General features: G+C 42.1%; 2 protein-coding genes across 21 annotated transcripts in view; one reads left to right on the top strand and one right to left on the bottom strand.

The window, feature by feature from the left end:
* The window catches only part of celf5a (cugbp, Elav-like family member 5a), a 160,980-nt gene extending 158,598 nt beyond the window's left edge, over positions 1 to 2,382 (top strand). For all 20 annotated transcript variants that reach the window (XM_028403053.1, XM_028403044.1, XM_028403048.1 and 17 more), the window contains one exon: positions 2,255 to 2,382. In XM_028403053.1, coding sequence (XP_028258854.1) covers positions 2,255 to 2,382 — 128 coding nt within the window. The remainder of the gene's footprint in view (positions 1 to 2,254) is intronic.
* A 9,233-nt stretch (positions 2,383 to 11,615) lies between these two features.
* rgmd (RGM domain family, member D) lies at positions 11,616 to 23,270 on the bottom strand. Its single transcript, XM_028404660.1, has 5 exons — positions 23,181 to 23,270; positions 19,877 to 19,917; positions 18,038 to 18,186; positions 14,889 to 15,400; positions 11,616 to 13,194 (listed from the first exon to the last, which is right to left on the bottom strand). The coding sequence occupies exons 2-5, from the start codon at positions 19,912 to 19,914 to the stop codon at positions 12,496 to 12,498; spliced, it is 1,398 nt and encodes a 465-aa protein (XP_028260461.1). The 5' UTR covers positions 19,915 to 19,917; positions 23,181 to 23,270; the 3' UTR covers positions 11,616 to 12,495.
* Between the last annotated feature and the right edge of the window lie 1,409 nt (positions 23,271 to 24,679).

Below are 24,679 nucleotides of genomic sequence, written 5' to 3'. Positions count from 1 at the left end.
TGTTGACTTGTGTATTTTAGATTAGGATCATATTGTTTGTCTTTGCCACTAAAAGATACAATAAGTAAGTCTAGATGCGCAATCCTCCGCTTTCATTTCCAAACTGTAATGAGGAGGATGTGAAGCTCCATATTTAAATAATACATTTAAAATGAATAAAATAAATGCAGAAGTATAGAGTCTTGTACAAAACATTTTTGAGGGTAGTTTTTACTTTGAATAAATATTCAAATGTGTATTTTTTCAAACCTCTTACTGTATATACGGTGAATTAAAGTCTTTATTTTCTCATTTGCTATTGACTTAGATGACATTTGACAGAACAAAGACACAGTGGATGAAATGATCCTACCCCTGACAGATTGACCTGAATTTGAATCTTGATGACTGTGGTGTTTTGGCATCAGGGATGTAGAAAAAAAATTGTGCTGAGTACATCGTAGCCAAACTAGCCATGATGCAGTCGATCAGACCCCATGTCCTTGTTTCTGTTTGGCAGCTGTGTGACCTGAAAACCCCGAGGTGCTGTATCAGCATCCTCATCACTGCTCTGTAACCCCAATATCTGTCAATACACTCACTGCTGAGGCTGATTCACACACCTCCGTGCCTCCTGTTCCATTTAGCTCCGTCAGCCTACACACACCGAGCAGCCCCGGGGCTTATAAAAAAAAAAAAAAAAAAAACTTCCACCATCCCGGGGATGGGGGAAGGCAAAGGACAATTATGGATCAGCATTTGTTTTCACTTCGGGGGAACACAGAACCCTGGGCAAAATTGATCACCGGCCCTGTCTCCCTGGGGGGACTTAATAACATATAAATTCATGAAAGAAGAGCTATTTGCAGTATTGACTTACACACTATGCATTTACAACATAATGCTAGGCCTGGGGAAGGAGGGAATGCACTGGTGTAATTAATCTGGGAAGGAGAAAGAGGGGATAAACTTAGATTGATGAGGTGCAGGAGACAGGCAAACAGAGAAAGAGAGGAAGCGCGTGTAATCTGACAGGATTGAAGGGAGGGCTTAGAGCTCTAAGCCTGCATCTCCTCTCCATCTCCTCTCTATCTCCTCTCAGCTCCCATCTCCTCTCCATCTCCTCTCAGCTCCCAGCCCCAAATGTGCTATCCTGATGGTGGGTTAGGAGGTCACCTCTTTTCCCTGCTTCTGTACTTTCTTCAGACCTTCCATTCAGTTCTCCTCCTCGCTGCCCAGCTTTCACCCTAATGGGCCAAACCCGAGCCAAGCAGGGCAGGCAGCCTATCTCGCTGTCTCCCGCTCTCTCTCTCTCTCTCCCAGGTGGCTGTGGACGTGGAGAGGCTCCTGCTGTTTTTCATGGGTCATCAACTGTTCCTAATGACACCACAGACACAGGGGAGCACATCAAGCGGAGACACACTCCGCTGCAGTTTCTGGTCACTGGATTCTCAGGGCTTTATTTTTACACATGGTAGAAACAGGATGTTCAGCATAGGTTTGAGGAGGGGGTGCATCTTGGTGATGTGCACTGAGTGTGGTGCGTGGCTTGTCTCCCGGTAATGAACTGTGTTTACTCCTGTTCTGACCAAACCGCATGGTGCAGTGACTCATTCTTTGATTTTCCAGGGGTGGCAGAGGAAAGTCAAAACCAGTGATCAATCAATCATTAAATTTGGCCTCTGCAGTAATATTCAAGCCCCTGACATTAGAACTTGTTTCATTATTTTTACTGCACCATCCAAAATCAGCAGCTGCTCCCATCCTGCTAAATCCTGGACATGTCTGACTTCTTAGATGCCTCTGTTAGGCTCCATAGAGAGGTTTGTTATAACATCTCTTCTAGACAGAAACAGTCATCCAGGAGACAACACAAGGAGAGTGATGTCAGCATCAGCCCCACTGGGTCTGTTATTTTGTTAAACATAGCAGTTTCATCCAGGTCTTACAGATTGGGTAACAATATGGACATATTATCTGAAAAAAACAGTTCATCTCTTTAGTTTGTAGCCTGTATTGTCACTGAGAGGATGCTTCCTGCCTGAACAACACCATGTAGAGGTAGACGGGACATAATGGTCAATAGATGTTTGTTTATGTGTGTAACACCTTTACCACTGTCTAAGTGCCACTTGTATAATTTGCTGTAAATACCATCCCCGCATATTTGCTTAAATTCCTCATTTAAGGTATCCACTTAATTTTTAAATTAGAACTAATGAGCTTGTTCCTCTCTCTCTCTCTCTCTCTCTCTCTCTCTCTCTGTCTGTCACAGGTTTTGTGAGCTTCGACAACCCTGCTAGTGCACAGGCAGCTATTCAAGCCATGAATGGCTTTCAGATCGGGATGAAGAGGTTGAAAGTCCAGCTAAAGAGACCGAAGGATGCCAGCCGCCCTTACTGACACAGCCTACCTTCAGTATTCATTGCAGCAGCACAGGTGAGCTCACTCAGATCCTCATGATGTCTTGAAGTATTTGGCGTGCTGTATGTTGAGTGATGTGAGGCTTATAACCTTAAAGGTTGTCTAAAGTTGCTGCAGAGATGTGGAAACTGTAAGAGCTCGATTTCATATGCAGCACAGCAGGCATATTAATTAAGGGAAAATTTGTCATCACTGTGATTGACAAAGATTGATTGGTGTGCCAGTGTGGGTTAGCTCTCTCCAGACCATTACACTGATATAATAGAGCCATATTGAACTATCCGAAGTTTCAACAAATGGATCTTTAGATTGACAGTTTAATGAGCAGTGAGATTTGAAATTGCCCTTTTCTTCTATTTTTCAGGTTTTAGAGGACACGTGAGGATGTCTCGGGAGGAGTTCAACTTTTTTTTCCTTTGAAAGCAAAACATGTTTAAAAAAAATCAACACGTAAGGAATTTTTGAAGACATATCAGCATTTACTTATGAAGAAAAAAACAGAAGATGCGAAAGAAGAGGAGGAGGATGATGATGATGATGATGATGATGGCGCTTCACCGGGGACGTAACAGTGACAGATGGCACAGTGCAAGAAAGACGAGAAGAAGAAAAAAAACTGAAAAAAGATGTGATGAGACTGAACAACAGAACTTTTTTTCTTGTTGAGACTTGAATTGTTAATTAAGCAACAAACTAACAAACAAAAAAGCAGCAACAACAAATAGATTTCTATATACATATTATATACACACATATATATATAAGGAAAGAGGCGCTTGTGGCTTTTACTGTACTGGACAAATGAGGGTTAAAACTTGAAGATCAAAAAAAAAAAAAAAAAACAACCACAGTGGAAAAAAGAAGCTATTCTACACGTCCACTGACAGACTTTCTTTCTCTTTCCCTCTTTCTCTTATTCTCTCACCGTCTCTCTCAGCAAGCGCAGAACTATATGACTCTTGGAGGTCACTGAGGTTTCCATTAGCAACAGTAGAACTGCAAATCTTTCACCCCTAAGGGACCAAAGGACCAAACATTTTTATTGTTCTGAACAGTAATATATAGTATTAATGATACTAATACTACAAACTACTACTAATAATATTACAAGTTAAACTTAAGAAGAAATACTAGCTTCAGGTTGAAAAAAAAAGAGCAAAGGGTTTTTGATTTCTTTTTCCTTTTACATTTATAGATACTGGGTTTGAGAATATTAAAACAAAACAGAAAAATGTATTAAAAAAAAAAAAGCTATACTATTTTAGTGGCGTAGAATATATGGGCTAGACATTGTTCCGGGCATGTTCAGATATGTTCTTTTGCCACTCATTCCTCCATCTGCATCAGAGCTTTTCATCTCGGGCGAGCGATCTGTCTGCGGAAAAAAAAACAAGCAGTGCCAAAAGTGACACAGTAACACCTCCTCAAACAGCTGCAGTGTGTGTCAGCCCAGCGCTGCTGCTGTCCTCGGCGCGTTGCAGTTCCATAATTGATCGTCATTGCGAATCATTCCATGTCATCATTAAAGCCTTGATAGTACAGATAATCTGACCATAAAGCACTGTGGTAAAAGTGCCACCCGGCTGAGCTGGATGCGCAGCAGTAAAACAGCACAGCATCTGTAACTGCTTAATAAAAATACACAAATGAGCCTGACAGCAGTTGTAAAAATTTCCATCGGTGTGTCACAGTGGTCCCTGCCGGGTCGTGCCCTCTCCCACTGCCAAGCTCCTCCAGCTGCTCTCAGCAGGCGAGAGCAGACTGACTACCCCTCCCTCCTTCTCCTCCTCTCCCCTCCCTCCCTCTCTATTTTTCCCTCACCTCCAAGTGCCAGTATATCTCTCTCTTAATAGGGACCATCGGTTCATGGGGGCCCCAAAGCTAACCCACAGCATAATTAGGATAATGATAATATTGATCAGATGGGGGAGCAACACCGCGGGGCAAGAGATGCACAATCAATTACACATTGGCATTTTGAATGGATTGACTGAGTGACAGAGTTCATTTTTCTCTCGGCGGTTGGACTGGGGTCCGTTTCCCCTCTCAACTATCATCCACAATCACTCAGGTCTGAGAACGACAGCGCCGTCCTGTGGGACACTGTGAAGTCACTGAATCTACATCATTATGGCAATGAAACTTCAGGGTTTAGCTGCAGCGGAATCTGTACATAGTGTATAGAGTCGATTGTACAAGTTTTCCAGTGAAGAAGCAGCTGTGTATTTTTTTAGGGTATAATAGCACAGTGAGAGCTTGTACACAGAGAGAAGCACCCTGGCATTACCAGCCTTAGGAGGTCAAATTAAGAGCAAAATGATCCATCAATTAGACAGCAGCAGGCCTGTAAGTGTAGCTGCTGCAGCTGCTGCTGCAACAAGACGACAGCTTACCATTAGCGCCGGTCACACATGGCTCCTATACAGTGTGGTCACGACGTATAATTAACTGAACTCATCCAGAGACAGTACAGCCGAGATGAAATCTCTGTTTCATCCTTTTTTTTAATTTATTATTAGTAATTGTGATTATTTTGTTTATTCATCTTGTGTCAGTCATTGACTCTCTGAAGCATCTTGCCCCTCAGGACTCTGTGAGACCTCAGTGCTCTGATCATCGCTCTAAACGTCAGTGCTTCAGTCATCCAATCACAATGGAATCACAACTATAAGCCTCTGTAGTCAGCAAATGTTTCCTCCACAACGACTCTCCAGATCCTGATGTCTGTATACCTTCATTTAACGTTGCTTTGGCTCAGCCGTCCTTTTTTATTAGTGTCATTGCTATAAGAAGAAATGTTTCAAAATGCCTTTTCTCATCATGAATTGCCAAAATTATGCAAGCATATCCACTCCAGTTCCTCATCAGACTTTAAATATGTGCCAGATTTACCTTAAAAAAAGTCTTTAAGTCTTACAGATACATTCATTTTAAGAGAAACGTTGAGCAGGAATATGTGATTTGATTTTGTGATAGAGTATAACATTGTATAAGGTAGATCAGTTCAGGCTGTAAATGATATACAGTATAGTTTTCCAGTAAAAAGGTTAGATTTCGTATATATTCACCAAAAGACAGCTTCTTTCCTGTGGCGGGGTTCTGTTAGTTCTCTTTCTCTCTCTCTCTCTCTCTCTCTCGCTCTTGCTGTCAGGGCCAAGCAGCTTTAGGAGGCTGTGATATATGCCCTCCTTTCCCCAGGCCATACTGGGCCTTATAAACCCAGTCAAAAAATCTTTGCTTATGGGATTTTCTTCATGGGTTTTTTTTTTAATTATTAAAATTCAAATTAAATTTGGCCTTCACAACAGCTTGGGTAATGCAAATTAAAAATGCCAGCTGTGGCTGAAATGTAATGAGTTTGCAAAGATTTCATTCTCCCAAGAAAAGAAAAATGAAATTTGACAGAACAAAATGAAAGCAGTGAAGGTTTGTGGATGGAGACATTTTACAACCTAACTGAGTTTCCAGTCATAGCTATACCTGGCGCTTAGACCTATAGGTACATATCTATAAGATAAGATTCAGATGAAAAAAGAAAGGACGTGACCGTAATGATCCCTGTAGTGTTATAGGCAGCATGTGGTTGAGCTAAAGTTGATCTTTTTTTACATAGGTTTCACTCTTGCATCCATTTTTATCATGTATTTTTTTCCTTTTTTCGTCATGCTACCATGGTGCCCTTTCAATCTCTGAGCATGCTCTATGTGGGGGCCGGGCGGGTTGAAGATTATGGTACTACTTGTATTAATAATATGATTCTTTAACTATGGGTTGAATGCTAAGGATAGTAGCTTATTATAAATATGAAACTGTATATTATGGAAAAATCAGCACAGGACCTTTCTTTGGGTACGTATATATAGGTTAGGGATTGAAAAAAAAAGGGGGGTGGGGGTTGGAGGGTGGGGGGGTGGAGGGTTTCGCTTTATAAAGATGTTAACTTTCTGGTTTCTCAGCACAAAACATACAAAAACATAGAAACAGCAGTATGGAGTCTGTGGAGTAGACTTTACTGACATACAGGGCGCAAAAAGAGGAATCTCAGTACTATTCTTTAAACCTGGAGGAGAAAAATGCTGTTTACAGGTAGTATTTCATTTTGTTTTCTTCTTTCTTTGTTTTTTTTTTTTTTTTCCTTTTTAAGGAGAGCGCCACCTGTTTTTGTGGCAGCGTCAGTACAGCATGGATTAACTGACAGGGAAAGCAGTATCTTTTTATAAAAACAACAACAACAGCAAAAAAAACTTTGGAAAAAAAAAGACTATGTGTTCTGTATTAGCCTGAGAAACCAAACATTTTTTTCCCCTGTTCAAATTTCTTAATACTTGCTGCTTGGATTACTTCATATTAATGACCGATGATTTAATAATTTTATAATTTATTATTGGGTCAAGTATGTAACTTGATGTTTTATTTATTTATTTATTTATTTATTTACGTATTTATTTATTTATTTTTAGCCACTTTTATTTTTCTTTATTTTATGGTTATGGTAAGATAAAGATATGTATCAAAAAGAAATGCTTATCGGGGCTTTTCTCTCTTTCTCTCCTTTTTTTTCCAATTTTACAATAAAAATTCAAACTGGATGTTTTCTTTCTCACGCGGGTTGTATCGAATTTTGCAGCAGCGCTGAAACCACCAGCGTAGTGTCTCCTCTTCCCCGCATCTGGAAGGAGGAAGATGCAGATGTTGCAGCCTCTTTCCAGAGTCAGCTGTGCTGACACCTTTAGTGATGGAGCTGTGATGATTGTGTAATAGGCCTTTAAAAGGGTAACAGGATTACTGCTTCACATCCCTTTTAGGATTTTATTTTTCATATTTTGTGTTGGGGACATAAGACATGAGCCAATTTTCTGCAGCAGCAAGCCGGAGTCGACTGTGGAATTCATCATGAAAAGCTTTAGTGGTTAAAACGCAGTCGTTTAATACTCATATGGAAACTCAGTGGTGCAGGATATAGGATGATTTTGATTATCTGTCAGCATGGAGACTGAAAGCTTTACTGGGTAGGAGGTCACCTGATGCTGCTCTGCCCACAGGGAAGAGCCGAGACGTGTCATATAATGGAACAGAACACAAAAATAAAAGCGCATATTAACATCAGACATTTGTCAGCCATGACAGGGCTGTGTGAGGAAGACGAGGAGCAGGAGGAGGAGGAGAAGGAACACACAAACAGGAAGCAATGCATCGGTATAAGGAAGACACTGAATATCAGTCAAAATTACAAAACTGCTATGCCACTGTGATGCCAGGAGCTCAATCTGACGCAACATTTGCTGACAGCTGAATCGCTTCTCCGCATGCATCTTGTAATCATCATCTTCATATATCAGCAGCAACAAAAGAGGCAGCTGAAGACACGTTCAGATTTTGAAGTGCAGCGACAGATATGAAAAAAATGGGAGGGGCAAAAAAAAAAAAGTAGAGCCACTGGCTCATGAAATAAATTGTCCCAATTACAATAAAGTGTGGCTCTTGGTCAGTGTGCACGGCAGGCAGTTCATCTTTATTACAATCAGTTAATGAAAATCAATCCCCCTCTTGATAAACTCTTATCTCCACGGCCTTTGCGCACCCCTCGTGCTGGGAGATAATAAATTAGGGTAATATTGCCTTTGATGAGGGAGTGAATTGCAAATTATTGTAACTTTCCAAGATTTATGATGCAGATGCTTAATTTCCGAGCTGGGTTTTTCAGGGCGTCAGGGTGCTGGGGGGCCATTTGTTAAAAGTTTGGTGACATAGGCTCGTTAATAAAAATACACACTCAGACAACCAGGTGTTCTCAGCTGTTCTCTACTGTTACAGTAGCAAGAGGAAGCGCTGCTGAATCCTGGGATTCGCACCATCTTAGATGATACCCATATGTGAAGAGGCACAAACCCAAGGGATGCAACATGTTTACTGAAGTAGGACTGCCAATCATGCTCCTCCCCCATCTCTATCACATAAGCCAGGAGTGTATGATTTGATATGTAGGTCAATACCCATTCTGCAGTCAGCCAGTGGGTGAGATGTGTCTGGTTGCTCGCTGTCACTCTGATTATTGAGGAGACACAGAAAGATTGAGTTGGTCAGGTATGAGCGGGCTGGCTCTATGTCTTCTGTCACATGTAGGGCAATGAGCTATTTCTGAAGCATTAATATGGAGACATGTTTAATGTTTTTAGACAAGCACACAAGATGCAAAGAAGATTCTCCAAACTAGTGTTTTACAGCAGCAGTGCCTGCAGTGCCGGTTGAGTCCTGGTGGTGTCCTCAGTCCACAAGGCCTGATGGCTCCTGGTGTAAAGACAGTTTTGACAAGCTGCCTGTGTAGCTGTAGGGATCCACAGTCCCCTGTTTAAATGTTACCTCTGAGTTCTGAGCTGGCTGATAAACTGGCTGAGTTGGTCAGGTATGAGAGCCGGCTGTGTGAGATAGCTGTGTGATCGCTACACACACACACACACACACACACACATAAACTCACTGAGAAATGAGTAACGTCTCGCTCTTTGTTCTGCAGCGGTGACCCATGTAACAGGGTGCAATGTATGTGTATGTTGGACGTCTTCTGCTCGGTGCAGCAATCAGACTGTGAGTGCATCATTAAGCAAAACGCTCTTCAGCTACAGAAGGTTAGGGCTATGCGAGTCATCATGGAGCTGCAGGGATGATGCGAGGTGATCATTTTAAGGAGCGAAACACAATCTCAGGGGAGCAGCCGTATGAGTTTACAGTGATGGCTGACCAACATCTTATGCATCATTTGGCATCAATAAATCAAGCTCGAGTCTAAACCGTGCACCTGATGTGAGATGTTTTCATCTATTTGTCCTCTACTCTAAGTAAACTAAACCAAGCCAGGTAAATTGCATCAAAGACCTTTAATATCAAATATCAAAGTAAATGTATTGCCCGTGAACACTTGATACAAAAATCTCTCCTCATCAAGGCCACCTTATTCATGTCTCAGGACCATCTTGTATTAAGACAGCCATCAATCTATCCATTATCAATCAAGGAGAGGACTCACACACCACTATCTATTTATCTTGCCAAGTGCTCTATTAATATCAAATTAATTTCCCCATTGAGAGTATCAATCATTCAAGCAGTTTTTTTCTCAACTCATTAGCTTGGTAATTGTCCTTGTTTACAGGGGAAAGTCAAGGCAGAATGGCTCAAAGAGGGTGGACAAGCAATCTTTACAGGCCTGAGAAGTTTTCCTGCACACACGCAGCAGCAGCTGCTTCCTGCGTGGACAAAAGTTTTTCTTCTGGTTCCAAAACTGTGCACTTTCACTGTCAATCAACAAAAAAATGGAAAACCCCAAATTTAAATGTTCACAAGTTGTCAGGAAGCTCAGCGCCTTTCAACAGTGTGCACTCACTTGGGGTTATTATGTAAGGTAGTGCCTGACAGTGCTGCTGTCAGGTGGCTGCATCTCAACAGATGACGGCAATCACGACCAGACTAAAAGCTTTGTTTAAAATGATCAAATCGATGGAAAGACACACAAAGGAGCCATCACTTCACAACTAAGCTGAAATCAGAGGGCACGGATGTGAAGACTGTGAGGTAAAGAGGCATTTATAGGCTTTACTCACAGTCAGGTTCATATAAACAATGATAAGTAAGTGTGTATAAAAAAAGTCTGCCTAGTCTGGGCTTCACTCATATCACATCTGTCCAGATGTGCCCAAAAACTTATCATTGTTCCAATATGTATGAATATAAAAATAAAAGGACTCTATGAGAAGCAAAGATTTAAACTCCTATATAAATTAACAAATAAGTGCTTGTCAGTGCATTGCTGTATGCGCAGCATTTTTCTGCTCTTCAATGGTTCAGAGGGGTCAGGCTCTACCAAAGCATCACAAAATAAATGAGACAAAGACATGAAAAAAATAAAGAACTGAAAAAAAAAGTTGGAGAGGGCAATAGGAAGAGTAAGAAAACATTCACGTAAGCTTAGATTTTATGGAGCTTAGACCATGAGCAGATCATTAAGATAATAATTAATTAGCTGCTTCCAAATTCCTCCCAGTTCAGGCCATCTGTAGTGGATGGAAGGTGATTGGGGCTGTGAATGGGTTACCTTGTGAGGTGAAAGAGACTGGGTTCAAAAAAGTCAGAGGGAGAACAATTATAAAGACTGAGCTCACAATAAGTGGCTAAATGGTGGGGCTTAGAGAAAGCAGGAAACTGTGTTCATGATTTAAAAGGCATTCACAGATACTCCTGAGGTTTGGCTTATTTAGTCAATTAAATTAATTAATGACTAGTTTAACATTGTTAAGGTAGTAAATGGTTAAAGTCAATCTTCGATCAGTTACCCTCATTGTACTTTTATATTGTGATGATACACTATGTTCTTTTTGTTAGTTGAACTGTCAGATCTACATTTGAGGTATTGAACTGTAGATTCTTAGGTTATGTTGTTATATGTCTCCACACCAAGACAGTTTTTATGTAATCATTTTTTTCACTCCACCTTGCACCACCCTTCCTCCTAATATTAAGAATTCACCAGAGAAAACCCTGATGTAGGCCATCTGGAATGTGCTTCACATGTGGACGAGTAAAAAACGATGACACGTTTTCCATCGGCCGTCTACCCCGTCACACACAGCTCACTCTTGCATTGTCCTTATTAAAAGAAATGGGACGTGGAGAGATGAGGTATGATTGCATGTGTGATTAAACATGCCGTCACTCAGAATAATATCAGGATCAGGTTACCTTTAACTCAATCCGAGATATAAATTACATCCACGTCTCCTGATTTCTTAATTGCATTTTTAATGGCAATAATAAAAACTGATGGCAGCACTCATTGTTCAGACGCAGAGCAAATATCAGCATCGTGTGCTGTTGTTGTTGACTCTAACCTGGTGTTAACCACAGACTAAATCCTATTTGGAGCCATGCAGCGCCCTGGCAGACAAAAGCAAAGCCAGCAGCCAGCTCAGCACTCAGAGGTAACATTTACACAGGGGACTGAGAGCATACTGTGGATCCCTACAGCTACACAGGCAGCTTGTCAAAACTGTCTTTACACCAGGAGCCATCAGGCCTTGTGGACTGAGGACACCACCAGGCTTCAACCGGCACTGCAGGCACTCTTCTTTGCATCCTGTGTGCTGCCTAGAAACATTAAATATGTCTCCATATTAATGCTTCAGAAACTACTTGTGACAGAAGTGACAAAACAAATGATCTTAGTTTGGAGTGTCCAACACTTTAATACAGAAAACACCAGATACAGCACAACACATATTAGTTAACTTTTCTTACAATGACTTAAAATAACCTACTAAACACAACCAAATGTAAAACATATTACAGTTAAAACATCTATACACAGGCAAATGTACACAATATAAAAACACATATATACACTCTTTTAATATATTATTATATAAAGATTTGTTGGGTTTTTTAACCTTTAAAAACTGGAAGCTGAGCAGCTTGAAGAGGGAGTGTTTCACAGAAAATGAAATCATCATGCATTATGGATAGGTAGTTTTTACATACAGTTGTTGGATCCTGTGTATTTAGCATGCCAATTCCTAACAGATGAGAGGCAGAGAGATCAAAGAAATAACATTTAAATACACAAAATGTGTTGATGAAACCGTTAAGTGCTATTGATTTGATTGGAGTGTACAGGATCTAGAAGCCACGGGGCTCCACAGAAAGATAAAAAAAAACAGCTTACAAGTTGTATTGAGTGACATTAAACTCCATGTGTGACGGAGTGTTTAGAGGCTGTGGAGCAAACTTAAAATATTTACAATAAAACGCATCGCGATTAGCTGCCTGCATGTCAGCATACACAGATGAGTTTTTTGAATGACTGTTGTAAACATGTGATTTATGGTTTTTTTCTTTTCAGGTGATGCATGTATGAATCCACAGAAAAACAATGTCAGAGAAAATGTGAAATCCTTCAAATGACACAACAGAAAAACATTCACAAATTAAAAAAAAAAAGTACAAATATATGTCTGCGCTCCAGTCACTCTTTCCTCAAGCTGGCAATGCTTCCTTGTTCTGTTTGTGTCCGTGTTTCTTAATCATTTATATTTATTTTTTTGTTTACAAAAGCAGCACAATGAGGAGTAGGAGTGAGAGCAGTGAGCTGTTGGCTGCTGCTGCAGCCAGCGTCTGCGACACCCCTCGGCTATAAACAGGAGTCGTCCTTGGGGGATTTTGCTTTAGTTTACTGGGTGGAAGTGCCTTTAAATCCTCCAGAGCGCCATAGGCTGCCATAGAGAACTCAGGGTCACCTGTGGTCAGCAAGTCAAACACACAGGACTGAAAGTACACATCCTCGACTTGCAAAGTCTCCCTACACTTGGCTGTTGCTCGCTCCACTGTGTAGGTCTGGTGAGGAGGCCGCAGTGGCCCCAGCTCTGTGTTGGTGCCCTGCAGGTGGGGCTGCTGGCTCTGACGGCCCAGCATGTGCTCTTTGATGAGCTCGTTGCGTGGGCAGCCGTGCAGGCACAGCTGCAGACCGCCATTGTCCTCTGAAAAGTCCAGGGTGTCTTCCGGCATGCGGATGGCGAAGGTCAGATAACTGCCCACGCGGCGGATGATAATGGAGGTGCCAATGTAACGGGCCTGTATCTTCACCTGCCGACCCACTCCGGAGCCACCGCGCTCTGCGATGGTCAGGCTGCCGCTTTCACCACCCGTGCGAGTCCCATCCTGAAAGGCCAGGGGCAGATCCTCAGTGGTGGCCTGGTAAACCTTCTGATCTGTACAACCATGGTAGGACTTAAAGATCACTGTGATCTGAAAAAGGGGGGAAATTAAAATTAATTATGACATAAAATGCCAACACCACAAACAACCGCTAAATAACCATTATAGTCACTTCATTCCATAAAACATAATGACGGGCTTCCTGATTAAGAGTTCAGTACCACAAAAAGCCACAAGGTGGCAGCAGGAAACCAAATATTTTAAAGGTATTGTGGGGCGTTCACACTGCCTTTTTCCCCATAAAGAGTGACTGATTTTCTCTCTGATGTAATTTTACATCAATTAATTCATAACAGCATTACAAACTGAATCTTGTATAAGAAAGAACAAGGAAGACCACACAGCACTGGCGATATTCACCCTAAACTGTTCATAACCAAGCAGGTTAATGCGATCAAACAGTGAAAATGGTTGTTTGATCCCCACCTACCCTTTCATACCTAAAAACAAACAAGTGATGCTAGACATAATGACAATAACTCCACTAATTGCCACTGAATGCTGGATCAAACAGCACTGTTTCGTAACTGCAAATATCTCCACCTCCTCTCTACTGGCACTGCTTGTGTTTACTCAGAGAGCGACTGATTTGTATTCCAGCTGAGTCCTGAAAAAATTGGGCCTAACCTCTCTTTCCTTTAAGTATCTTGACAAAGCAGTGGCTGTGGTTACATTTACACATAGGGAGTACCGTATTTGATGGATGATTTCCTGTCTTAAGTTTGGCAGTTGAAAACAACTCCAAAAGCATCATGGGACATGTGGGTGATGGCACAGATACACCCATACTACAGGTTTACATCAGGCAGGCACTACAGGAAGGAAATTGTCACTGCAGCATTATACTTTGCTAGGTTCAAAATTAAACGTGCATTTAGGAATGTGTGTATAATTTAGTTAGTGGCTCAGCAGTTGTCTAAAAAAGCAAAGTGAAGTCACTTAAAATGGACTCATTGGTGCATACAGTATAAAAGAAAGAAAAGTTATCATGAAGTTTCAAGTATTTTAAATAAGGGAGTCCAGGAAAACCACCCCATTTAATTAGAAGAATCTGAAAAAAGTCCTTGCTGCTGGCCAATTATTCCTTTATTTTTCCAAATTATTCCATATTTACACAAAAAGCGTCCAGTTAATTATTTGACCAGAGGGGTGAAAAAACATTCCAGATCGTGGTGGTGGAGGAAAATGTTTGAGTGAGCGTTAATCACTACCATATGACCACCCATGTGTTAAAGGTAGAGCGCTCAAGCATGTCTGTGATTCAACACCACTGAAGGACTCCCTCCTCTCTCTCTCTCTCTCTCCCTTTCCCTCGTAGATCTGACAGAGCTCCAAGACATGAGGAATGCTGGAGACTCGAGAGGCACCGTGGAATGACGATTAACTTCACATGTTTGATACTTTATGGCAATACTTCAGCTCACAAGCTAGCAGTCAAAAAATACAGCTCTACTGGTGTAAAGCATTTGTTTCAAGCTTACTAATGACTAATGCTTTCTGATAAACAAAGGTGGCTGTAGAGGAATGTTTTCAGTCAGAATATGTTGTGCACTATTTTATTGCGTGCAGAGATTTCATTATACAATCTCAACCAGTCTGAGGTCAGAAAAGGCTTTTTCCTAGTGGTTCACCTATGCAAAATTCCATAGCAACTCAACTTCCTACCATAAGCAAATAAACTTTTTTTAGAGGTCACAAGACACAAAGATTAAACTTATTCTTACCTTGCTGGTTGCCGTGGCACTGGAGCCCAGGACAACAGGCACATTGGTCACCTGCACTGACAGGAAGCGGTTATCTATCAGAGGCCACGCCCCCTCCACTTTGCAGGTCTGAAACTCGTCGCGGAAAGTCCGTAGGTGCGGGTCTCCGAATAATCCACAGTGGGCATACTTCTTTTGCTGGCTGGCCAAGCCCGACACGAAGACCCGCTTCTCATAGTCGCAGAGCTCTGACACAGCCGGCCGAGACGTGCTGGGGACTTTAGCCGAGGAGGTGGGACCATCACTAGAGCAGTTATGCTGAGAGAATAACTCCTTAATGCGAAAGACGGCTGAGTGGTAGACCAGGTCACCTCTGCAGCTGCGTGCCTGCCGCCGGGTACACAACGCGTAAGCCCGTAGGGCAATGCAGTAGTCCACATCCATAGCCACGTCCTCCTGCAGACCACTAGAGGGTGAGGTAGAAGCCACATACTCAGCATTGCAGCGCTGGATTCGACACTGCTGACAGTGAGCTGAAAAACAAAACAAATGGAAGATAATAAATATTTGCACTACAGTATTACGGAGGTCATGTGCTAAATGGGGATTTCTCTGTGTTTTTTTTTTTTTTTTTTTTTTTTTTAAATCAATCACATCCCATCTCTTTAAAAATAGTCCTCCTGAGACTTAAAGACACATTACCTCAGCTCAGTGCATGAGGCAGGAGAGTCAGAACTTTTCCACTATCAAGTTTAGCTCAATCAGGAGAGCTATTAAAACCCAAATGCAGGAGCTCACGAGGCCCTGATCCCACACTGTGCTCCAGAGTCAGTCAAAACTTATTTCCCCCAACTAGCCCTCACAGAAATACTGTGTAGCTTTGACTGTAGGAGGAAACCAACCTGTGTTAGTTTTGCCTGAGGGTGTTGAATGTGGTTTGGCTGTTGCTGAAGTAATAGAAGTCCATTAAGCTACACTATATGGCGTGGCAGGGATTGGTGCACGGGGACAGCTAACTTCAAGAAGATGGCAAGAGGAATCTCACAAGAGTCGAGCTTATTCAGCAACTCAGGGCCCAAACTGGAAGCTGGAGGGCGAAGGGGGCAGCGGAGCCCAGCATGTGATATTTTGGTGGTCCAGCCTAAATTCTGGGCTTCCGGTTAACTTATGACTCACAAGTAGATTATTAATTATCAAAGAAAACAAAGAACTACAACTCCTTCTTAGTGTTGATTTTGGGTGGGGTGCACCTTGTTGCTGATGGGGATATTAACTCAGATCAGGTTGAGCAGGAAACTACAACACATACGTACTTTTTTTACTGCAAGCCTGGGATCAGATGCAAACGACTACTCTCCTATTGCAACAGAATAATCTCCTGTTTATTCCAAAACTCCATCTAATCTCCTAACAGCCTGAAGAAAGAAGACAAGATAAGCATGGAGATTTCACACCAGTGCATATGAATACATTTGGACCCTTTCTTTCCTTTTCACACAAGTCTGATGCACTGATGGCACAGCACTGATGATTAATGCATCTCACAGTCACTGCACTTCAACACAAAGCCCTGATAAATCCGAGATGGAGTGTGAAGGGTCAGGCTGGGCGCATGCATGCATCCTCCTTTTCTGAATTCCAATAGGCCTCCCTCGTCTCACAGTGAAGTCACACAAATCTGCTGTGATTGACAGTTTTTGACAATAACTGCCCGCACAGCCGTCAACAGCCTTGCATCTCCCCAAAGGCTCTTTATGTTATAGTACTTAGTAAGCTACCAACAAGTTTGAGAACCATGTGGGACACACGACGAGAGAGAAGATGGAAAAACATAAGACCACACAGGCTTTCTCATTAGTTTTCTGTGTTAGATATAGAGATAGAAGGACAAGTCTGCAGCCAAACAACAGTTAAATTCACAACTTGTATGAGTGCCTCGCTGTCCCCAGTCAAAGCCAGTCAGTGGAAGAAACCAGCACACAAAGAGTAGGAAAGCCAGACAGACACAAATATATTCTTACACACTCTTAAATAATAGCCACTAGCTTATTACAACAAAGCACCAAAACAATAAAAAGGAACGTGGAGTTTACAGGTTTAGAGGAATGTTTAGAAAAGATACTGGACAACAACAATTAGGTGATTTTACTGTGCAATGATTGGTCTCTTTTGAAGTTATTTAATCACTTAGGTAATAAATCCTGATAACTTCTTGGGCATGTAATGATAAAACATGTAAGTAAACACGCCATATCTGAACTTGGTTAAAATAGTTTTCATCAAATCAAATAAAAAAACGTAAACAAAACTACTGGTAAAAAAAAATAGTAAAAAAAAGTATACAGAGTAAATGTCTTTTTCGTGAGATTAAATAAACTTAACACGCCTGAGTGTACCGCAGAGGAGAGAACAACACGCTCAGAGGCCAAAAAGTTGGACCCCCATGCTTGGTAGCTAACAAAGTTAATAAATGAGGCATGAAAAGGTGCAAATATCGCGGTCCTCTTAGCCTCGCTGACAACAAAAACACGCAGCACTGTTGAACAAGTTGGAGCTATGTGGTGGACAGTGAAAGTATCCGCTTGGTGTTTGTTTTGCGGTGTTTTCGGGTTAAAAACAAAGCTCCGTGGTTTTCTGCTGGGACTGACTGTGGGCGCTGGACGCCAGTTGCTACTCAGCTATGCTAACTGGAAGCTAACACCTAACGTCACAACAAATGGGTTTAAATTTAGCTGCACTAACACGTGTATGAAGTCTAAACGGAATAAACCTTTTATCGCTTAGTGGTACCGTGTCGGCCGTCGCTGTGTGGTGTGTGAACAGCGATAAGTCTGAGCAGAAACGGGTCCATAAAGTGAGTTAACTCGTGTTGCTCGGCTAGCAGCGCAGGCTGGAGGCAGCAGAAGGACATTACTTTGTCCCCGCAGCGGACGGGATAGTTTGAAACAACAGCGACTTTTCTCCAAAGTTTCACACCAAAAACAACTCAAACTCAACAAAATTACATGGAAGAGATACTTAAAATGAGTTAATTGTATGTTTTTAGCCACACAGCACAAAGGGGAAAGTTTATAATTTTATCTCCAGCACCATTCCGCGGAGTGCGGTGGGACACAGCTTTGCATGCGGGACAGGAGTGGGGGAGCACGGATTGAAAAAGCTCCACTTACCTGGTCGAAAGAGCAGCGAAAGTAAAACCATCGTCAACGTTACACAGTCCCAAAGCTGCCGCTTAGCCGTGATTTGAGGTCCGCTTCTCCCCATACCAATCCATTCAGTTAGAATGGAGTTCCTCGACTGCTTCTCATCGACGCTGCGGCTGCGGGAAATCAGACAAAAATTCGTCTTCCTCCCCAAGCGCTGTCATTCAAAAGGGGCCCCTGTCTTCAGGGCGGCTCTACGAGGGAGGGGTCTAACAGTGTAGACGGGGCCCGGAGGTGATGGCTGGCCAATGAAAGACTAATTATTCACTAACCACTTGATATTTACATGTAGTGGCAATTACTGGGGATGAGGACAGTGGAAAAAGGTGCCTTCACCAACAGTGGGGCGGTGTGAAGTTATAATTGCCCTGATTATAATTAGATGTTTGTGGTTATAGCAGTTTCACAACTTACTCATATACAGAAGGTACAGGTTCAACTGTAATATTCAGAAGTGCAGATTTATTCAATTTATTTATTTTTATTGTTTATTTTTAACAATGTCTTTGCACTACAGAGGGACAAATGTCCCCCTCTTCCTCCCCCTTCTCCCCCCTCGGAGAACAAATGTTTGTGTGTTTTCAGCATCAGGCAGGATTTTATCACCTGTTGTTTTCTCAGTGCAGGCTAGAGTTTAAATAATGGGGTTCGACAGGCAGCTGTGAGTGCAAACTAAGAGATAGTTTATCTAGTAAATACAGGACCTGACAGTCTCATTTTGAAGTTGAAAACTGTCATTCATTAATTTGAAAAAAAATGCAGATTAAGTTTTTGTCTTTATGCCAAAAACATGGGCATTGTGTGTGTGTGGGTGTGTGTGTTTTTTACCTTTAAAAAACTCAATTATTTTCTCTCAGCAAATCACAGTGCAGTATTAATTTTTCCATTACATTTTCAGCTAACAACTTGTATGTTACTCTTTTTTTCCCCTTTGTAGCCAACTTTCCATCTCTCTCTCTCTCTCTCTTGCTCCTTCAACGACACTCTGTCTTTCATTTGCACAGCTGCTGTGTAAGTCTGGACCATCTGCAAGGCACACACACACACTCACCAGATTTCAGCCTTTTTCTGCCTGTAACACACACACACAAAAACACACTCTGTGGTTTTTGTGCCATGCAAATAAAGAATGTTAATGCACCATCCAATTACTGAATAAAACATCGGTATTAAGAAAATCAACAATCCAAAAGTTTGTGTAATTTCTGTCCAGTAAATGGAAAGCTTTTGTTTTGGTGCAGCTGGAAGGTTTGGGGTTGTAGGTGTGGGTCTCCCTCTGCGCCTCCCTCCTGACTTTATGAGGGAGAAGTGAACCCAGACAGTTATTGGATCACTGGTTTTTCTATACACATGCAGGTCTCCTCCAGCCATACAATTGTGTGATTCAGGTGGCCTGTCAGTCCCGTGAAAGGTCTTCACAAGCCCATGTTGGTGTGGGGCTGAGATATATATTTATATATATATAGAGTAGAGTTGGAAGGGGGAGGAGGAAGAAGACAGTTGAAGCCAAGTGGAACGTTTGGATTGTTCTGAGCTGCCAGAAGGGCCTCTGTCACACTGGATCCTCTGTGCCAAGTTTATCCCCCCAGAGGGATCTACCTGACTCTGTTTGTGCAGCTAATTTTGGAGGCTTGGTTGGTTGATCTACTTTATGGCTGTTCTTTATGGTCACATTTTAAATCCCTACCTTACACACACGCGCACACACACACACCAAACAGGTTACACTTCACATTCTCTCTGACAGCTTCAGCAGTGTGGGTGAGAGATCTGCTGCGATGGTGCGGACTGTAAAAACCATCTCACCTGTTAGAACATGTGTCTTCAGAGGCGAGAGAGGACATTTCCTGGATGAGAAAAAAAGAAACACACAGTTTATTTTATAAAAGCTGAAGATTCACAACATGTCCAGGTTTAGTAAAAGCAAGCTGAATGTGTTACATCAAAATCAAAGCCTTATTTATACTCAATAAGCCCCTGTCTAAGACATGATCTTAGGTTCCACACTGTGGGGCTGATGACCACTGAAGCAGACAGTTAATTGATCCAGGTGGATGGTAAGGATGAATTCAGCACATGAAAGAAACTGGGAGACCGCATGTCAGGCTTGATGGGTGGAGAAAGGCCTCTTTCTTTCCTTATGAGCGTATTGCATTGCATGACCCAGCACTTATGTAGCAACTAAAACAAGTCGCAGAGAGTGAGCGGGGGGACGACAAGGACGTATATCAGGTAAAAAAAAAAAAAAAAAAAAAAAAACAAGCCCAGAGTATTTCTCCTGCTCACAGTGGGTCACTTGTCCTGCTACAATAGAAAAAAATGGGGTAGTTTGAGAAAGAAGGAGCCAACATTTAAAAAGTTTAAACAGAGAGAAGCAGGTTAATACACGGCACGTTACTGACGGAGAACGTAGAGAGTAAAGTGAAGGAAAGAATAGGAGAAGAAGAGGGGGAAGGGAGGAGGAAGGGAGAGAAAGAGAGGGAGTGAGGGATTGGGTTTCCTCTGACAGTGTGTCTGGGCAGCTCCACATGTTCCTCATTAAGGTCCTCACACTGTGGGACCAGCTCCACACCAGGATGCTTGTTTTTGTTATTAGGCCCAACGTGCTGTGGTCTGGTGGAAGCCCAAAAAACAGAGCCAGCTCAGGACCATCTCCACAGCTCGCTGTCCTTAAACCAAACAAAAAAAAGATGTGTCTGTAGCTCAACCTGGTAAACATGCAGGCTGCGAAACACTGGAAACATTTGGATTCAAATCTGATATACAGGCACATACTGCACCTTTTTAAACCTGTGACTGCACCACCCTGAACCATCTGTTCCCTTTGGTTGTAACAGAGACTGTAAACCTTAAACAATTTAGTTTTCCGGAAATGGAATGTTTACAAAATAATAAAAAAGTGCGGTTGCAGGAAATTGATAACGTGTCATGCTTCTGATTTTTGTTTAATTTCATGCCAGTGAACTGAGACGTGTATCATGTTTCTTCTAGTGGCCGATAACATCAGAGATTGGAATCAGTAGTAGCATGCGCCCTCTGTAGCCTCTGCTAGCACCACGCGGCTGCAATATATGAGACACACTTATTGAATTTTAAACAGGAACCACGGCAAATTGATGTGTGTGTGCGTTTTTTTTTCTGAGGGCCCCTGTCTGAAATGAAGTGGCCTATAGCACAGCTGTGACAGAGAGATGCAGAAAGCGAGTGTGTCTGGTTCAGGCCTCTTGCTGTGAGAGGGGATCTCTTATCTCTGCGGAGATAAGGGAAACTGTGGTGTGAGTGTATATGGGGCAGAGCTGATAGCATCTTCACTCAAGGATCCCACTTACGGCACTGTGATTGATAGCTGACAGCACACATGGAGGGGGCTTTGGAGTGTTTTTTTAGGCATCCCTCAGTAGGCATCTGCTTGCAGTGTTCCTTTGGATCTTTGTCTCTATGTAAACAGGAATTATCACACATACATGTCATCTGTGTGGTGAGTGTGTTAGGTCCCTTCACTACCCTGAAGTTTCAACTTAGTGTGTGAAAGCAAATGAAGGATAGATTTGTATTCACTGATATATAAAAAGTATTGTCTCTTATTCATCGCATTGGTCTTTGAGCCGAATCTCGTCTTCGCCCTCTCTCTTTTCTCACAGAACAAATGTTGACACAGCATCAAGCTCCCTGCTCATGAATAGACAGTCAACTGACAGGTAACCCAAGCTCCGGGGTCACAGGGTCATCCTGGCCTGTTGAGGGATGATGGGTAAAATAAATGGAGAGCAGCACACAGAGGGACCCTCTGATGTCCTCAGCCTAAAGAGAGAGAGTTCAGGGCCATTTGACCTCTGACCCAAGTCAGGCTTATGTTTGTGTATGCGTGTGTTCTGGGATAAATCCCGTTTTATCTACAATTCTTCAATATATATATTTTTTTCAGTTCTCCACGAAGCTCATTTCAGTGTTTTGGCATTGTTATATCTGCACTGATGGTAATATATTGATATCATGTTTACACATATGCATAAACATATTTAAAATGATTATAATGTGTAAATCATTACATTCTCTTTTTGTACATTATAGGTCAGGGAAACCTAAAAAAAGAAGAAGACAGTAATTTGCTAGTTTGTGACTACAGGAAATCATTTTGGGGTTATAAAACAGACAGTTATAGACACCCTAGTCATTCCACAGAGGCCCACCAATGGAAGCAGGTGTTGGAGGACACCTCTTCTCCCACTTTCATCTCTTTCATGTTACATTAGGGTCTTTGTTGCGTTGTTGGAGCTGTCAGAAATATACTTGACAGCAATGTGTGTCTTCTGCTCATTTGTCAGGCAGCAGGTGAGTCCAGACACAGTGGTCAAAGTTAAAGATGGCTTTGACTATTGATTCCATTTTCCATCAATATACGATGTGAAAATCAAATACTGTGACACGTGCACTGGAACAGGGCTGTAATATTTGATTTTCACATCATATAGGAATGGAAAACAGGCCACAGACGGATTTGTCTTAACTCCTTTTCAAATCTTATTTTTAAAATGCCTCATGCTTTCAGGCCTCTTCCATCTGAAGCTCAAACTGCATTCATGTTAAAGCTTTTAGTCTGCAACAGTTGGTATTGTTCCTGCCCCGACCCTCCCAGACAACTGCCCTGAACCAGGAATAGATGGATAGACAATAGCTGAGGAGAAACTAAATAAAACCTTTTAGCGAAGGCAGCATTCAGAGACTGTTTCCTCTGTTTCAGTGAAAGGCAGAGAAACAGAAAAAGCTTGATTTACTCATTGCTTCATGCTCTGATCGCAGTTCTGTTGGGGAAATGTTAGTGTGAAGTGCTGAGAAATGGATATGTCTGTTTTTTTGTTCTTTTCAGCAGATGTTTCTTACATTGACTCTGTGGATGAGCCAACCCATATATGGTTATATAAGTTCATGCATATGTGAGACACAACCCAAAATCACCTGCTGTGTTTATGAGTGTTAGACACTGACACTCCCACTCAGTCATCAGTTGTACTACAGTAGTTCATTTTAACAAACTATACATGTTGTTGATATCTTGATTAGCAGTTTCATTGATTAATCTGAGGGAGAAGAAGACAAAAAAAACGCTTACCTTGGATGAATGTGTGTGGCTATATGCTGTGTTGTGAACTGGAGCACTGCTCTGACTGGAGTTTAACCCTCGTTTCCCCTACAACCTCAGCTGGTCGACTAAGAACCCGGGCAGCTTCAGGGACAGATAGCCACTGGAATCAAGGCACATGACAACAGCTGTCTGTTTCAAGAATTGGCACTTTGATTAGGCCGGGATGGTAGTGAGCGATGCAGCCTAATTCCTACATATCTGGGTAGGGCACTTCTGAGAAGAGAGAGAAAAAAAAAGTAAAAGGACTGAACGGAACAAAAAAAGATTAAAGCACAATCACATGCCGGACACTTGCACACACACACACCCAGAGTGATATTACACTTATACTAGCTATATTCAGAGATATTCATAGGCTTCAAGCCATGTGTCAGACTTGGAAAGCTTCCCATATTCTCCAAAGTCCATCAAACACAGCAGACCGAAGGATATGAGTGCAGCCGACCATTGGCCCCAGTGTAAGCTGAGCATGTGTGCAGCATGAATAAGACTTCTGTCCCTTATTGTCAGTCCTCATCCACTGCTATCCCAGCCCCACCCCACAACATCTATCTCCGCTCTTTCACACTGAATCTTTATTTTTGTTCCTCACTTCACCAAAACGCAGCTTCACCTACATCCAGCTCTTTCATGTGGCGTCATTCTTCAAACATGATATGAGCAGAATTCACAAACAAGAGGGATCATGCCCTGTAATGTGTGTTTGGTTATCAGTTGGCTGCTGCAAACAGGCCGAGGAGATGTGAATGTGATTAACCTTGCCAGACTGACTCAGCGTGCTTGCTCCGGGATACAAGCGTGCGTTCCTGGTGATTTATAGATGTGGAGTAGTCAGCCACTATAGGCCTCAGGCTCAGGCAGACAGAGGGAGTGAGCAAAACAACAGTACTTAATTCAAGTCTGACAAATATTGCGCAGGAAATCCATACAGACTGCCCCATCAAATCTTTCAGACCCCCTGGTCCTGCCACAGTTGTAAATCGCAACTTGTAAACTCACAAATTCCACATTAACAAAGCTGAAAGAAGAAAAAAAACACTGTCTGCTTTAGTTTACTTTATGTACTAATACACCATGCTGTGTCTGCTCAGCACAGACAGCATAGAAAATGCATCTTTGCAAGATCCCTGGGAAATATGCCTTGAAACAGATGTGAATTTCCAATAATAAAAAAAAGATTCTTAATCCTGCATGCATTTTTCAGAGTTGTGAAATTGCAAAATGCCTCAGAGTCTGCATATGATTCTTTGCCGCGTTGTTCTTTTCCTCCCTCTCAGAGTCTCCTCAGCCCGATCTTTTTAGGCAAGCAGCTGTTCACACAGACAGCTGCACCGGCTATTCACTGTAGCAATTAAAAAATCAAGCCAATGTTGTGTTTTAGTTGATCCATTGCTATTTCTACATGTAATCCCCTCTTCTACACACACCAGCTCTTTCTCAGACCCACACATACATGCTGAGTGTCA

The sequence above is a fragment of the Parambassis ranga genome, chromosome 4 (genome assembly GCF_900634625.1).
Source record: "Parambassis ranga chromosome 4, fParRan2.1, whole genome shotgun sequence".
In the NCBI taxonomy this organism is placed as follows: Eukaryota; Metazoa; Chordata; class Actinopteri; family Ambassidae; genus Parambassis; species Parambassis ranga.
Note: the sequence above shows the minus strand (reverse complement) of the source record. Positions and strands in the feature narration are given on the sequence as shown.